Source organism: Chenopodium quinoa, unplaced genomic scaffold (genome assembly GCF_001683475.1).
Source record: "Chenopodium quinoa cultivar QQ74 unplaced genomic scaffold, ASM168347v1, whole genome shotgun sequence".
NCBI classification, from domain to species: domain Eukaryota; kingdom Viridiplantae; phylum Streptophyta; class Magnoliopsida; order Caryophyllales; family Amaranthaceae; genus Chenopodium; species Chenopodium quinoa.
The window spans coordinates 3,856,331-3,874,059 of record NW_018742815.1 but is presented as its reverse complement, the minus strand read 5'-3'; the positions used below and the strand labels follow the sequence as shown (position 1 = coordinate 3,874,059).

At 34.4% G+C, this 17,729-nt stretch overlaps 2 protein-coding genes across 2 annotated transcripts; one reads left to right on the top strand and one right to left on the bottom strand.

Annotated features, from left to right (window-relative positions):
- Nucleotides 1-28: 28 nt before the first annotated feature.
- On the top strand, nt 29-469 carry LOC110725443. Its single transcript, XM_021904923.1, has one exon. It carries the CDS (start codon nt 29-31, stop codon nt 467-469), a length of 441 nt encoding a protein of 146 aa, XP_021760615.1.
- A 2,575-nt stretch (nt 470-3,044) lies between these two features.
- On the bottom strand, nt 3,045-3,959 carry LOC110725442 (golgin subfamily A member 6-like protein 6). Its single transcript, XM_021904922.1, has one exon. It carries the CDS (start codon nt 3,957-3,959, stop codon nt 3,045-3,047), a length of 915 nt encoding a protein of 304 aa, XP_021760614.1.
- Between the last annotated feature and the right edge of the window lie 13,770 nt (nt 3,960-17,729).

The following is a 17,729-nucleotide window of genomic DNA, read 5'->3' as shown; positions in this document are numbered from 1 at the left end:
CAACAAGTCCCAGTTCAAACCCTCAAAAATGGCCTCTACTTCGCCAACTGCTGTCAACAACCCCTTCCCACGCCCAACACCACCCTCTCCAGACTACCACCCAACAGTGATAGTCGTCGTTTTCATTTCATTCGGCTGTATCCTCTTATTTGGAGCCGTTCTGTTTTGCATTTGGTGGCTCATCAAGAAGCACCACAAGTGTAAGCACTGTCATGAGAGGAAAAACATTCACGAGAGGAAAGACGTCGATGTGGATGAGCATTTGAGAGTTCAGGAAATGATCGTGCGTGGACCTCACGGCCCAAAGAAGGTGTTGGTGCAGGTGGATGACGATGTACGTGTGCACAAGGATACTCACAAGGAGGAGATTGATATGGTTGGTAAGGCCTTGTACGGAGAGCGCCGAGAGGGTAGCGCTGGTGCTAGTGGCTCTAACCAAAACCTAACCCTTCCTGAGCGCCAAGTTTGATGTATGCCAATGATAGACACTATTCTTCTATACTATTGTTGTAATAAATTGTTGATATGAACCGCTATATACTATGTCAAGAACAAGAGCCGTAAAATTACTTCTATTAATGTTGATTTAATTTACTGTATAATGTTAATTATATTATTCATTTTTATAACAATCTTTAACGAGTTTATAAAAGTGAAATCGAACTCATAACAAGGATAATGAAAATATACTTGTAAATATAACAGTTGATAATATACATAAAATCAAATTGAAAATATACACAAAATATTCTCCTCGTAAGTTTAGAAGAACGTCTTCAATTATGCAAAGAACATGCTTATTAGCATAGCGTAAGAGGCCTTACAACGAAAGGATACTCCGCAAGATCAACCCATCTCACGGCAGTAGCAGCAACAGCAGATTCTTTAGATCCCATAAAAAGTAGAGCATGACCATTCTTGCTATACTTATTAACCCTAATCTTAACATCTTTCACCTTTTTTTTGTGACTCTAACTTCCTTCCTAGCTGAAATTAATGATGATCAATTTATAGATATAACTATAATGAGTTTATATTTTAGGAAATATTTCTAGGATATTATTTTATTTATGTTAAGTTCTTATTTACATTTACAATTAGGAAGATGTTCTTGTTTCCTAATATGTGACGAAGTAGATTGTGTAATTTGTATAACAAAAATAAATATCATAGATTGCCTTGAGTTCCACGGAATTGTTTTCCTAATTTACATCAACAAATTTTATCCTAATAGAAGAAGATATTTAAAATTTTAATGATTTACATAGTATTGCAAATTTATTTTTTTAAAAAAGATTTATTGTATGTAACCAATATTTTGGTAAGTTAAGCTAATGCTCCTTACAAAAAATAAAAATAAAAATAAAAAAATAAAAAAAAGAGTAAGTTAAGCTAATAAAATTAAGAAAAATGCTATTCATAGTCCTTAGGACTGTGTATAAGCATTAAATTTACATTAAAAATTAGAAAATTATAAAAATATAAATAATAATTACACTAATTTATGCGTGTTTTTGTCATAAATTTCTAATTTTATATAATTTTCAAGGGTGTATTTAATGTTTATATATAGCCCTCAGGGCTACATATAACATTAACCTAAAATTAAAATAGTATGGGCCGAGTATGGTGGTTTTAATAATATCATCATATAATATGACAACTAGTGTGTACCCCGGGCGATCCACCGGGTTTTATAATTAGAATAAAAATAAACAATAATAACTATGAAACTAAATAAGTGCTCTCAAATTGATTTTTTTTGGTGTTTAGAGAGCCACAAGGGCGGGGGTGAGAATCGATCCCAGGATCTCCTGAAATCGGGAGGGAAGCTCTAACCAATTGAGCTATCCCTCACTCTCAATCTCAAATTGATGTTTAATACAAAGAATTTAGTATATTTAACTGCATATGAAAAATAATTAAACGATAGCAAAGATGGTTAGAACATTAGATTATTTCTTATTAGACTTGTGTTCAAACCTTGTAATAAGCAATTTTATTGATGCGGCATATATCTAATACATGTGAAGGGTGCTATGTGACACATATTACGTTGTAGGAACGGTTATTAATATATAAAATAATAAAGTATAGATATTAATATGATGTTTCAATATAATTTTCTTTTTAATAACCTTTATTAATTTTTATAAGTGTATAAGATAGTGAAACTTGTGCATCCATATACCTTTATTTGTGCATTTGTATGTTTGAATATTTCAATTATTAGCTACTACCGGTAGAAAACTAGGGCTACATGTATAGCATTACCCAAAAATTAAATCAAGAATGTTAGGAGTAATAAACAATTTGAAGTGAATAAGTAATAATATATATATATATATATATATATATATATATATATATATATATATATATATATTTTGACATCGTAAATTTCTCGTAATCAATAAGATTTTGTGGTATATAGAAGTACAAGAGCACATAATTGTAAAATTAAAGATTTGAAACAAGCGAGTATTATATATACTACCTCCGATCCAAATTACTTGCAACTTTGGAATATTTTATGTCTCACAAATAATACTCCAAAGTTGCGAGTAATTGGACCGGAGGTAGTACATTAACTAAGTTGTGAGAGAATAAGATTAACAGACTAATAAGAGACAGAAACAATAACAAGAGAACAACGAACTAATCTATGTTGAATTATTAGCAAAGACAATGTTAATATGATCGCAAAGAGTTTGTAGCAATAACAACTTAACAAGCAGCATAGCATAACGCCATTGATAGGCTCTATTCTTCTATACTAATGTTGTAATAAATTGTTGGTATGAACCGCTATATACTGTCAACAACAAGACCTGTAAAATGTTAAATTAATGTTTATACTTGTATGATTTAATTCACTGTATAATGTTGATTATGTTAGTCTTTTTTATATCAATCTTTACTGAGTTTAAAAAAATTACTTGTAAATATAACAGTTGACAACATACATAATCAAATAAAAAATATACACAAAATATTCTCCTCGTAAGTTTAGAAAAACATATTCAATTATGCAAACAACATGCTTAGCACAGCGTAAGGGGCCTAACGAGGAAAGGAGACTTCGGATGATTAACCCATTTGGCGACAGTAGCAGCAACAACAGATTGTTTAGATCCCATTAAAATAAGAGCATGTCCATTCTTACCAAGATCCTTATTAATTCTAACTTCTTTCACCTCTCCAAAAACCTCAAACATATCCCTAATTTGAACCTTACTAAACTCCCCAAATTCAACCTTGTTCCAAGTAACCCTCAAAATCCTAGCCTTAACCCTCCAAACCTCTTCAAAAACCCTAACATTTTCTTCATCATGAATCCTTTTCAACTTCTTCTCATACACTAATCTTTCCTCTTCTTGTACCTTCTTTATTGCCTCCTCTTCCTTCCTCTCATTCTCCTCCCTTTCGCGCTCAACCTTCATCCTCATCTCTTTCTTAACCCTCTCACTCTCCTCCCATTCGCGCTCCATCTTCCTCTGCCTTTCCTTTTCCTTCCTCACATTCATCTCCCACTCGCGTGCCTTCTTCCTAATCCTCTCCAATTCCTTCCTCATACTCATCATCCTTTCGCGTGCCATCCTCATTTGCTCCCTAAAACTCTTTCCCCTTTCGCGCTCCTTCCTTGCCATCCCTTCTTGCATCTTCCCTGTCCTTACTTTTTTCTGCTTTCGTCGTAACCACACCACATCAAACCTCTTCCTGGCTTCCTTATCCATTAAAACCTCGTACGAAGACTGAAGCTGCTGAAAAGCCGCAGTCATAGAACTAACAGTATCACTGTCATCTGTAATACCATCTCTTTTCCTCTTCTTAGAGATCTTATCAGGATGTAACTCAAGTGCTTTCTTTCGATAAGCCGCCTTGATCTCGGCTTCGGTTAGCTTCGTGCAGTCGACTGATTCTACAGAAGACAGACCAAGTACCTCATAATGATCCATCTTTTTCTGTGACTCTAACTTTCTTCCTAACTGAAATTGATGGTCAACTTCTAGGTATAATTATAATGAGTTTATATTTTAGGAAATATAGGATAAGAATTTTATAGTGAAATTATAGATTGTATAATATGTACAACTAAAATAAATAATAATGAAATAAAATTATAGATTGCCTTGAGTTCCACGGATTCGTTTTCCTAATTTACATCAAATTACATCAACAAATTTTATCCTAATAGAAGAAGATATTTAAAATTTTAATGATTTACAGAATATTAGATTTATTTTTTAATAAAATTATTTATTGGATGTAACTAACATTTTAGTAAAGTTAAGCTTATATATATCCCTCCCGTAAAAAAAGGGTAAGTTAAGCTAATAAAAATAGTATGGATATATACTACGTAAATAATATCATCATATAACATTATAACATGTTAATATAATGTCATGCACAATATTATTATCTTTTCAATAACTTTTATTAATTATTAAAGTGTATAAAATAGTCAAACTTATGCATCCATATACCTTTAATTGTGTATTTGTATGTTTGACTGTATCAATTATTAGCAACTCGAAATACTTAGGGGAGTATTTACTTATTTTCTTGATTTAAATTTTAATAATATAAAAACAAAAAATGAAATACAATTTACGACATCCATTTCAACTCTTTATTACTCCGTACCTAATTCTTTCTTTAATTTCTATCCTTAAACATCAATGGAAAACTTTTGTATACACCCGTTTTACACTAATATTAGTGTACATCAAGCAGTATAATGGTAACTTTTAGCTAATTTAGGGTAACTTTTTGATTTTTTTGGGTAACTTTAAACATAATATAATTTTTATACAAATAGACAACATGAAAAGTTTTATAAAGTTAATGTAATTACATTCAGTTATTAATAATTGATTTTTAGTCATTTAAAATGTGATTCTTTATTAATAAAGCGTAGATAATTTTTATTTGTATTGGGTTACTTTTATGCATATAGAAGGTAACTTTTATTCATTTTAGGGGTAACTTTTGATCACTTTAGGCTATCTTTATAATGGATGTACAATAATTTTTGGATCCGCTCTTGGTACCGTGCACCCGACTAATTAGAGTTGAAAAGAAAAAAAAAATTATTATTTTTACATACATAATTAAAATTACAAGGAGAAAGAGAAATAAGACTAGAAAATAAATTTTGTAAATTGTATTTAAAAAGTAAATCAAGAAAATAGATAAATAATTAAAATTGAATTAGTCAGATTTTTTTTGACATTGTAATCATTAAGATTTGGTGGTATATAGAGAAGCATGCACATAATTGTGGAATTAAAACGTTTTAGTGCATATTAACAAGCTAAAAGATATACATTTACTAAGCTAATGATAGATTAAGATTAACAGGCTATTAACAATAACAGATAGAAACAAAAGAACAACTAATCTATGTTGAATTATTAACAAAGACAATAATGATCGCAAAGAGTTCGTAGCAATAACAACTTAACAAGCAGAGCATAGCATAACGCCATTACGTAACATATCTATTTCTTGTAAAGTATGCATGAATTCACTAGCTAACTAAACAACAAATAAAAAGTTCATCAATTGTGGTGGAATAATTAACGAATATCCAATTGAGATTAATTAATGGAACTGTGGATCCCTAATTACAATTCAATTCTAACAATATAATTGTCTCGATTAAATTAGGCTAGTATTAGGGGAAAAAAAAAGTAAAAACAGAAAGGAAAATTACTTGCCATCATCCCATACGCATTGTAGAATTGTAGCTTTGACGCACATGTGTTACTCGATAACTCATATCGTCCATTGTATAGTGTAACATTAACATCAAATGAAAAAGAAATTATATTAGAAGAGGTTATTGAGAAATTATCAAATTTGAAACTATATTAGAAAAAAATCAAAGAAATTTAGAACTACACCTGTTTCAATTCTGTTATTTAGATGAAATACTACAAGAGGGGGGGTGAATTGTAGTATGGAGATCGCTAGGTACTTTTTGCGGAATTAAAAGAAACTTAACGCAATAGAGAAATAGTGCAAGAGAGATTTTACAAGGAAAACTTCCTAGGCCAAATAGGAAGTGAAAAACCTCGACCCAAAGGGATTTTGACTCAAAACATTCCACTAAAATAGGCCAACGACTCTGTTACAACCTATGAGGAACTTGAGCCTCTACCGAGTTCCTCAACGAACTCATATCCCCAACAACTATTCCCTCTAATAGTTGCAGCTCGAAATCTTCCCTCAAAGATCTCTCTTCTCACTCAAGACTTCGCTCAAAACCTTACTCTTTCTCTTTCTCTCAAGCTTCACTCAAAGCCTTCTCTACATACAAAGAACTCACTCAAGTTCTCACCCCAATACAAGAGTTCACTCAAACCCTTATTAATTCCCCATTACAAGAGTTCACTCAAACCCTTAAACAACTCTCAAATACATATAAAAGATATAATGTATAAAACTATTATGTTGGACACTTTGAGATATGTAAGGAACTTGGACACTTTGAGATATGTAAGGAACTTGGAACCTAGAGGAACTGGCTTATCAATGTGGAGAGAAAATATATTTCTTTTCTACTGCTCTACCACTTTGGATAAACTCCATTATGGAATGACTCAATTAAGCCAGACCATTTGGAATGAATGAAAACTTCTCTTTTTATAGTGCTTCAAAGACAAACCCATTCACCCCATGATCTTCAACCATAATAGTAGTGCTTCCTAAATTCTAGGCATTATCTCCATTAACTCCATGAACATAAGAAGTAATGGAAGACATGGATTGGAGTTAAAAACATGTTCTCCATGATCTCCTTATTTTTCTCCAGTAAAAAGCTGTTTCAAATTAAACGTGAAAAGTAATTTTTATTTTTCCAAAAACTTAATAAATAAAAATAGAAAATACAAGAAAATAAAATACTAACCAAATCAGATTTTTATCAATTAAAAACTGATTCGGAATTTATTCATTAAAAATAAATATTTTATAAAAATATTTTATCCCAAAATAACTATCCTATTTAATTTGAAATATTAAACCAATTAGAGATTAGATAGGAAACAACCTAAAACATATCCCTAAAATATAGGAGAAAATAAAGAGAATAAAATATCATTTTGACTAAAAAGAAAATCAGATTTTATTTTTTACAAACTTATCTTTTATAAAATAAAATCTATTTAAAATAAATTATACCAAGTCAAAACTAATTACCTAGAAAGTAGGCAAAGATAATGCAATGACTACTAACATGGAAAACTGACTTCTAGTGCTGTGTAAACGTGTGTTTCTCTTATACACGAATTTTAGACTCACCCGTAAGGAACTGGCTGGTCAGCAACACCCAGTTCCTTCCAGACTGTCAGTTCCTTCCAGACTGAAGTTCCAATTTAGTTCCATAGGCATGTTCCAAACAATTTCTCGTGTCCAACATACTTACATGATTCCTAGAAAAATATACTCCTATTTTTCTGTCTTGAAGCTTCTACTCCAAAGCTTATGTTCCTTTAGAGGAACTTCTCTTCTCTTGTTCTCACATACGAATTGCTGCTTATTCCTTGCAAAGAACTACTTCTCATTCTTCTTAGGAACTGCATACAAAGTCTAACAATACGTTTGTACGTTTAGACTTCTTCTCTTTGTGTTCCCCCTTGGAAACTCTTCTTCTCTTTGTGTTCCCCCTGAGGAACTTAAGCACGATCCATACATTGTATGTTGGAACCATCTTCAATAATGATCTAACCTGTACTCAATCATCTTCTTGCTTCATGACTTGTTCATGCACATCTCAATACACATGTTAGTTAGATAAGCATCATTTGTTCACAATCATCAAAACCTTACAACAATTTCCCCCTTTTTGATGATGACAAACAAATGATGCTTATCACAAGATAAATAACAGAAGATGTATATATATTCCCCCTTAATCATGCAAATTAGGAGTTATTGAACAATTCATGCATGTACGATAAGGAACTACTCATAAAAGGACAATAACATGTTTAAAGTACATGATATGGATGTTCATCAATATGACTTAGCTTAACTATATAAATAAATATTCAATACGCATCACTCATGAATAAATATTCAATAAGCATTTCAATTAGCACATTACATAATAAGCATCAAACACAAATATTCTTCCCCATTTTGTCATTATCGAAAAGGGTATTCTTGCACACAATTATTAATTCAATTCAATCATTTATGCATACATACGTAAGGGAAAATGTCACACATACCACCATAAAAATGGTTAAACACTTGGTATTCCTAAAAGTTTAAGAGACTCAATTTTCAAAATAGGATGCTGCTACACAAATTTCCAATTCACAATCCAAAGATCCAACTTCAAAACCAATGAAGGAACTTGACATATAAGATACAAAATCAAGCAAAGATCGATTTTGAAAGTTTGTTAGAGAAAAAGGATAATGAATATTTGGCTCAAAAGATACGAAAGAAGATAATGGAAATATTTCGAGTAGAAGGAACTTGAGACGAATGTTGTGCTCTTAGTTTAGAAAGTTTGAGATAAGGTTCTTAACAATCATAAGAGTTTAATTACCTTCATCTCACACTCTTGAATGTTCAACGAAACACAATATACACACATAATTACCTTGGTATATATGTACTTACCAAGTTCCCTGCACTTGAACCACCAACCTTCCTTAAGGAACATGTTCATGAGTGAAACTTGAATATTCATAATCAAGTTCTTTCAACATCTCCTTTTGTTCCTTAGCTTTCTCAAGATTCATGAATAAAATCCTTCATCATCTAGGAAATAAAGATTCAATATTCACCTTTTTTTTTTTTTTTTGGGCAACTTTCAAATTTGAATAACAAATCCAAATGTATGTACTCAGCATTGCCAGTTAAATGCCTCTTATTAAATCCCTATGATCGGTAAATAAAACCAGACACCCACCAACCCGTCTTCACAGTAAAAAAAAATCCAAAAGTATGTATAGTAAGTTTAAAGTTTACAATATGAGTAATCACATAAACAAAAAAACATATCAGTCACAATAATTTTAATAAGAATAATACCTTGTCTGGCACATATGACTTTCTGGATTGTATTGTCTCTAGCATATAACGGAAAACATAATATCCACAATTGATGTTCAAACCTTTACGAGGGCACTATTACATCAATAAATTCAAATTATATAATAAAAATTATAATCTACGATTACAAAACACAAGTATGCGAGCAAGCAAAAAATAATGTAAAGGTCAAATACCTCTATATTTTCCATTTAACAAGCGAATTCTTATTCCACTTTATTTTTGATCGGAACTCTAAGTTTAATCTCAAAATTGCCCTATTTATATTCATAAGTAAGACTCATTCAGATATTAACTATGGAAAAGTATTAAAACTAAAGAAACTAGTAAGATTAATATATTATAAATAAATTGCTAAAGCATATACTTATTGATAATATCTCGAGCAAATTGGCGAGGCTTCTCAGAGTTGTACAACTTAAGTACACCAGACAATCTTGTGTACTTGTCACAACCTCCATATAAAGGCTTCTCAGAATCATTTATCAAATCCTCAATGGTCACATCAGGATCATTCTTAACCCTTTCCTCAAATTCATCTATCATGTCGTCTAAGTTACCACCCTCATATTCACCATGAACACTAGAATTATCCATTTTTTTCACCCATTGATGAAGTTCGTACTCTAATTTCTCCATGGCGATATCAACAATATATGTTCGATCAAATTCCCATTTACTCAAATGAGCAAGTATTACATCAACCTTGTGATAACTCAGATTATGGCAGATATGGCAAGGACACGGAATAATATCACGACCTTCACTATTCGTAACTGCAAATTTAATAAATTCGACAACCCCGACATCATATTCTGGGTCTCCGGGCTTTTTTTTGTTGTAATCCAACTTTTACCCATTTCAAAACACTAGAAAATAAAACGAGAAATATGAATCTATATTGATACATCCAATTTATATAGTGTTTTACCCCCGTCCCGCGGTCATAATTAGTAGTGTTTTTGGCTCATTAGAGCCACTTTTATTACTAATTTGCGTTTTCTAGTGTTTTCGTAGTTTTAGTTGTATTTTAAAGGAAATTGCACTTTTGGAGCATTTTCCCGGGTTTTCATGGATCAACTACGGAAGCTAGAAGGACACGACCACTCTTGAAGCCCAGGATCGGTGAGAGCCGATGATTAAGGGCTCGGTATGAGATACCGGGGCTATTGGATCGATTAATCAAGACCCGATGAGTGTAGGGAATATTTCAAGCTTTAATCCCACTAGCTTGAACCCCACTGTGATCATACACTAAAGTACGGTGGCGTTCAAAAGGGAAGAAGATAGAGCAAAAGAGTCGCCAACAAGTTTTAGGAACTTGTAAACCGTTCACGAGGTGAAGGTTACACCCCTTAACGATCCAAGAGATCGTCAACTCCATAAGGTCTAGAACCAAATAAGGGTTCGGGGATGAAGGTACAAATCCAACCTAAAAGAGATTGAACCTGCCCTAATAATAGGCCTCTACTTTATTCTGATCGTATTCATGTGCGCTTTCTAATTAACATGCAATCAATAGAATTAACCCTAAACCTGTTTATCTATGTTGGTTGAATTTTAATGCACAAATAAATCTATTATTGGCGATCACTTGAATTATAATCAAATTAAACCTAAATAAGATTATTAATTATCTTATTAAGCGTGATTACAAGTACCGATTCCCTTTAAACATGCATAAAAGGTGTGATCAAGCAATAAATAAATATCAAGCAACATAATTATCATAAATATCATGATAAAATTATAATCATAATAATAATAATCATCATAAATTATAACAATTATAATCATAATCATGTTAATATTAAAGCATAATAATAGCAAGATCCTAGGCATGATACTAACAAGATTAATAACAAACCCTAGCATGTCACTAAGCAATACAAATCAAATCTTTAACCCTAACATGATACTAACAATCATAAATATTAGGGAGAACATAGGAAGCATCGTAACAATCATATTTAATATTAAAATTACCCTAGACATGATACTAGGAATATCATAATAACAATATAAACATGATTTCTACATCATAATATCAATTAAAATCATTAAAGTACTTACTTTGATGCCTCGTACCTCTTTCTAATAACAAAATACACACGTTAGTAACTTCAAGGAAAATAATAAACAAACAATTAAATTAAATAATTGAAAGAGAGATTTGGGACCAAACCCTCAGAAATTAAACCTTTCACGTCTAGGGCGAAGGCAACCTCGAATATGGCTAGGTGTTTCTAGATGTTGCGAATGCAGAATTTTGTATGTAAAAACAAAGTTTAGAGAAAGAAAGAAAGAATTGATGAATGCTAATTAAAACTGATTGTAGATGAATGTAGATGAGAATTGATGATGAAAGAATGAATCCAGAAAACGGAATTTTTAATACGATATTTATAGAGAAAATCAGCCAAAAAGATAAATTAAAAAAACAGAGTCTGACGCACAAAAAACAGAGTTGGCGCCAACCCTGGCTAGCTGGCGCCAAGCCTAATTTTAACGCGTTTTCGAAAATCCGATAAGTTTGCCGTACTGGAGGATAAAATCATATAATTTCCTCGAAAATGCTATTTGATTTTGATTAAAACTCTGAAAAGTCAAGAAAAGTCAATTTATCAATGCTAATTGAATTAGGAATGAAAAGAATTTTCAGATTTAGAAGACTAAAACCATTCCTAATTGTATTAGGAATGATAAATCATATTAGGCCCTCCCCTAGATCATTGGGCCGTACATAAAGCTCAAACCGGGCCCAGTTTAGTAAATTGGCCATAACTTCCTCAATATTCATCGGAATTGGGCTCATAATATATCGTTGGAAAGGTCTTTGCAAGCCCCATCCAACTACACTACTATTGGACCCATATCATGGACCAACCAAACTGGATTGTCTGTTTTCTTAAAAATAAGTTTTCAAAAACAGAGAGAAGAGAAAAGAAAATAAAACTTTCCGCAACACTAGACTTTCCACACTTTCACTTCATTCGATTATGATTCGACGTGAAAGGTACTCATCACTGGGTCTGGTTTTGGAGAGACACAAATGGGTGTCTACAGAAGCCCCCACTTTGACTGATTTTGGAGAAACGCAAGTTTCGAAAACAAAAGTCAAAGTAGCGATAGGGACGGAGAATGATTCAGAATGTTCTGCGATCCTAAACCACTCTTGTAACACCGATAATTGCAAAACTAGCATTTAGTTAAATAGATAAAAGAGTCAAGAAAACGCGTATCTTGCACCATCGAGCACACGTCTCTGAAAGTAACCAATTTGCTGCCGCTTTACTGTTGTTTTGATGACCTTCTGCAAGCTAGAGAATGCCATCCCGCTTGAAAACCGCTACGCCCGTAACTGCTTCCAAATTAGGAGATTGTTTTGCCTGAAACGATCCTCCTCCGCTATGATAATATTCCACGTCCAAGGGAATACCATCGAAGATTGCTTCTCTTGAAACAATCCTTAGTTGCATTGATAATATTCCACGTCCAAGGGAATACTATCGAAGATTGCTTCTCTTGAAACAATCTCCATCCGCATTGATAATATTCCGCGTCCAAGGGAATACTATCGAAGATTGCTTCTCTTGAAACAATCCTCATCCGCTATGATAATACTCCACGTCCAAGGGAATACTATCGAAGATTGCTTCTCTTGAAACAATCCTCAGTTGTTTGTGACAACCCTCTACAATCTAGGGAACGCCGTCGATCAATGTTGCTACATCTTGAGCCTTTTCTTGAATCATAGTGACAACCTTTCCAATCATAGAAAAAGTCGTCGAAGACCGCCTCATCATGAACTGCCCTTCTCATATCTTGGTGACAACCTCCACAATCTTAGCGAACGCCGTCGACGACCGCCCATCTTGTGCTATCTTCTCAAATCTTGGGTGACAACCTCCACAATCTTAGCGAATACCGTCGAAGACCGCCCATCTCGTGCTATCTTCTCAAATCTTGGGTGACAACCTCCACAATCTTAGCGAATGCCGTCGAAGACCGCCCATCTCGTGCTATCTTCTCAAATCTTTGGTGACAACCTCTACAATCTTAGCGAATGCCGTCGAAGACCGCCCATCTCGTGCTATCTTCTCAAATCTTTGGTGACAGCTTCCACAATCTTAGTGAATGCCGTCTTGCTATTTCGATGTTCACTCGTCTCTAAACAAAGAGCTTCCTTTTTTTGTTATGTCCACGCGTCTCTGAACAATAGAGCTTTTGATGGAAATGTTCACGCATCTCTGAACAAAAGAGCTTCGTTTGTTGCGATAATATTCTGAAGAAGAAATTTCCAAAGACCAACATTTGTCGATCTCTAAAGCTCGCCTGAACTTTGCTTCTGCTAAAACCAGTATGTCGGTGTCTCCGTGATGAGCCAATTCTTAGGTTCTTTAAGCTAAGTGAGACGATATTTCGTCAGGTCGATCACTTATTTGCGGTTGTAATCAAATCGACTACTCAATCATGTCAAATTGCTTATAGGGGCTAACTGGCGTACCAAGGAACCCGAAATTGCTGTATGAGGTCGAAATCATCTTTCTGAGAGGCTTCGAGCTCTGTCGCTGCTGAGATATCTCTGGCGCCAAGAATTGGAGTAGGGTCCTCCCTATTCTGCTGCACCTGTATTTATTTTGACTATAGAACTTTGCCAATCTTTTTAATTATCTTAGGGTTGACCTAAGGTTTAGCATTTCTTGGCTCATCGACTTGACACGACTCAAGGTATAAACTTGACTCCCTGTGATTAACTGACTCAAGGTTGACTCGACTCAAACTGTTTGACACATGTGTTAGACTCAAATCAAAGTGAAATGACACGTGTACTCATGACCCGTGTGTGCATAGTGTTGACTCAAAAAAGCAAAAATTTTCCATCATTTTTGTGGAGGGTACCGACTTTCTCCCGAAATAGAAAGACGCAAAAAAAGAATCGAAGTTTTCGAATGCATGTTGAATGAGCTTAGTCAAATGTTGTTTGAAACTATCTCTCAAGGTGTAAGGATTAATCCATCCTAGGCTATCTCAACTGTTAACTCCATGATGAAAGTATTTGGGTAACTTAGGCACGGAGGCTAAGTACTTCATACTTCGTGATGCAATGACAAATATGACTGATGAGCGATGTTGATATGACAAGGCATGCTTCAACGTTGTGATTTCATGACAAAGGGTTCCTAAGGGAAATATATTTGGTCATGTATTTGTGCAGTGTGTGAAAGTGACACTAAAGCTAATCCACAAGAGCTAAGTGTGTGGAAAGATATTATTTGTTAAAAGAGTCAAATGGGGGTGACTCTTAGGCTAGGTAAGCTAATGATGTAGGGATCAATCCCCCAAGTCTAGCTCTAAGTGAATAGGGATGAGCATTGGATATCCCTTGATATGATCATGGTGCAAGTGTGTGAATGTGAATATGAATGCATGTTTATTACGGCCGCACCTCAATGTGAGGTTGCCTACGTATCCGTTAGGAATCAGGCCGAACGTAGCTCTAGCCGAACCTCGCACAAGTGTGTATATACCTCAAAAAGGTCTTTTTAAGGGTATTAACGTGGTTAGGATAAAGGTTGAAGAAGAAGGGGATAAAGGCCCAAGACCCTAGATAAGCCCCCAAGGTGTGCAACCTTGCTTTTGAATCTTTGTATTTTCATGCTTGAGTTCCTACTCTTTTTTAGCTCTTTTTGCTTTAGCATTTATTTTATTTTAATAAGTGTGGGCAATCCCGATCATGCGGTCTATCACTCACTTGGAATTCATGTTTCTCAGGCACGGTACCGAGCACTCGATAAGTGACGCAATCTGAGACGTGTTCTTATCGAAGTTATTTTCATATCAAAGATATTGGAACACTTGCCCTTTTGTACACTTGTTTTCATTTTTTGCTTATGCTTATTTTTGCTATTTATTTTTATCTTTTGAAATCACTTAAGCTTTTTTAGAATTGCATAAGTTACACACCATCCCATCCCAAGGTTAGGTAGATGTAGGTTGAAAAAAGAAAGGTCTATCGTTAGACGAGGCTCAAAGTGGCTTATGAAGAAAGGATTGTATATTTGAATGGTGAAAGGAGATATGATGTGGCTACAAAGGGTGCCTCAAATCATTGGTATACCTTGTGCTTGATTCGACATGGATTTTTTTTTAAATGCAATGCAATGATCATATGTAAGGAAATAAATGCTCATTTTATTAAAAAGGGGAAAAGGAAAAAAAAAAAACTACAAAATTAATCTAAAAGAAAAGAAAAGGTGACTATGCTAGACTTATTGGGGAAAGAAAAAAATGAAAAAGAAAGAGGTCATGAAATCTTGTCGTTGAAGCTCGCCTCTGTCTTGTGTTGTTTCTTTTATCATCACTCGCTCTTCTTGTTAACTGGAGGCATGGGAATCTTGTTGTTATCAATCAAATGTTGGATAGCCTCCTTTAGTTTCCAACAGTTCTCAGTAGCATGACCCCCTACCTTGATGGTACTTGTAGTGTTCGTCTGGATTCCAACTAGGCAATCTCTTTTCAAGTGCGGGATCTAGGATAGGTCCAATGGGAGTAATGAGTCCTTTGGCATGGAGTCGATCGAAGGCAATATCGTAGCTCATCCTAATGGAGGTGAAATATTTCCTTAGTTTCTTTTTAGATCCTTGGTTATCTATGGCTAAAACTTCACTGAGATCAAAGGTACTAACATTGTTATTAGAGTGGGCGTTTTCGAAAGAAGAAGGATTGTCGCTCTTCTTACCTTTCCAGCCACCGTGGTTACTATTGTTAGTAGTTTTTGCTTTGCGAGGTCATTTTCGATTTCAATTCCGATATCATAAACGGCCTTGAAAGTATTCAGATTGTGTTGATATTTTAAATGCTTCGAATACTTCTCTTGGAGATTCTTGACAAACTTCCTCACAGACTCCTTTTCGGTGGGGACCTCAATCATCTTGGCGGAAGTTTCCCTCCATTTATTAAAGAAAGAAGTAAAGCCTTCATTCTCTTTTTGTCTTAGCATCTCAAGTTGTCTATGATCGGTTTCAACTTGGATATTGCACTTGTACCTATCAACGAAAGTGTTCACTATCGATTCCCAGGTAGAGGTTTTCTCCTTGTCAAGGGAGAAGTACCATTATTGGCAAACGGTTTCAAGAGATAGTGGGAACAGAGAAGGGAAAGCCTTCTTATCGATACCCTTAATGTTCATTATAGTTTCGAAAGCTCTTAGATGAAAATAAGGGTTATCAGTTGCCTTGAATTTAGGGATGTCAGCGGCGTTGAACTTATGCGGAAGAAGTTCCTTGTCCAGCGAGACCTCTTGTGAACTCATGCCCTGAAACTTATAGTCGTTAGATAGCTTTCTTAGACTCTCTTGCATGAGGTCCATCTGTTGTTGCTTCACAGGATCATCGATCTTAAGTGTGAGTAGCCTCAGTGTCTCAGTCACGGTAACCAATTGGTTCTTAAGCTAATTGACTTCTTCTTGACTTGCCATTATCTTTTTAGCTTTCCTCTTTTGACGAATCGGTTTATCAAAAAGTGAGACCTGAATAAAGAGGTTGTCCTTGATTAATCGCCCTTCTCTCCTCGACCAAATACTGTGGAAAAGGAATTTGGGGATACTCATTGTTAATTATTTGGCTCAAACTTTATTCAACGTGCAATGGATGGAAGAAGTGAAGGAAGATTGGAATAGAATGTGAAAAAAGAAAAAGATGATGGAGGTGGAGGTGGAGGGATATGAAGAATTAGGAATAGAATATACTCTCCAACTCAAATGACGAAAAAAAAACCGACTCGTGCATGAACCTAAGACATGGTCATGGTGATGTGTACTCAAAGTGTGTGCTAAGACTAGTGAGTGTAGATGGTACGTTAAGACTCGTGTCATGACCATGTGTCTAGACTATGTGACTAGACTCAATTAATGACTAAGTTAAGACTTCACGTATATGCATTAAACTGGACAGACTGTGGTATTTTAGTCATAAATTTTTATCTGTGACTTTGATTTGGATGAAACCAACGCCAAATTAAATATAAAACTCGGGGCTACAGATCCATAGGTTTTACTACTTGTAGCTTTTCCTAGAACTCCGGCTATGACCAAAACAAGTTGACGCTTGTGCAGTATACGGGAATAAAATTCCGGGTCGACTTAAATTAACTATGACTCAATTTTATGTTTATTTATTAGCTCAAATTAATTAATTAATTAATTAAACAAAGTCCTTTAGTCATTAATCAGTTTATTAAGCCTTAACACAAGTCAAACAAACGGTTAGGAAAAATCACATAGAGTATGCACAACAAATAATGCACAATTAGTCAAGTAGGCACAATATGATGCAATGAGTTTGCAACCTAACCATGGCTCTAGTTCTCTAAAGTTCGGGATATGGTTTAGTCAAAGAGGGTCCATGGTTAATTGTCCGGATGCACCGCACGGAAGCCTAACCGTGAAGGGTTGGCGCGAGTGGATGGGACACCGCGAGTTTTAGAAAAAACTCACTTCCATGGTTTGGTGAATTCAAAAATCTCGGATGTACCCTTTGTTGCACGGAGCGTTCAATCGGGTAGATGAAGCATGAATTCCTAGAGGGTTATGTCCATATGTAGAACACATATGGGTTTCGGAAAAGTGAGAAAAAATTCAATCAGGAAGA

Coding starts and splice junctions, on each gene's coding strand:
- LOC110725442 (XM_021904922.1), bottom strand. CDS start 3,959: ATGGATCATTATGAGGTACTTGGTCTGTCTTCTGTAGAATCAGTCGAC.
- LOC110725443 (XM_021904923.1), top strand. CDS start 29: ATGGCCTCTACTTCGCCAACTGCTGTCAACAACCCCTTCCCACGCCCA.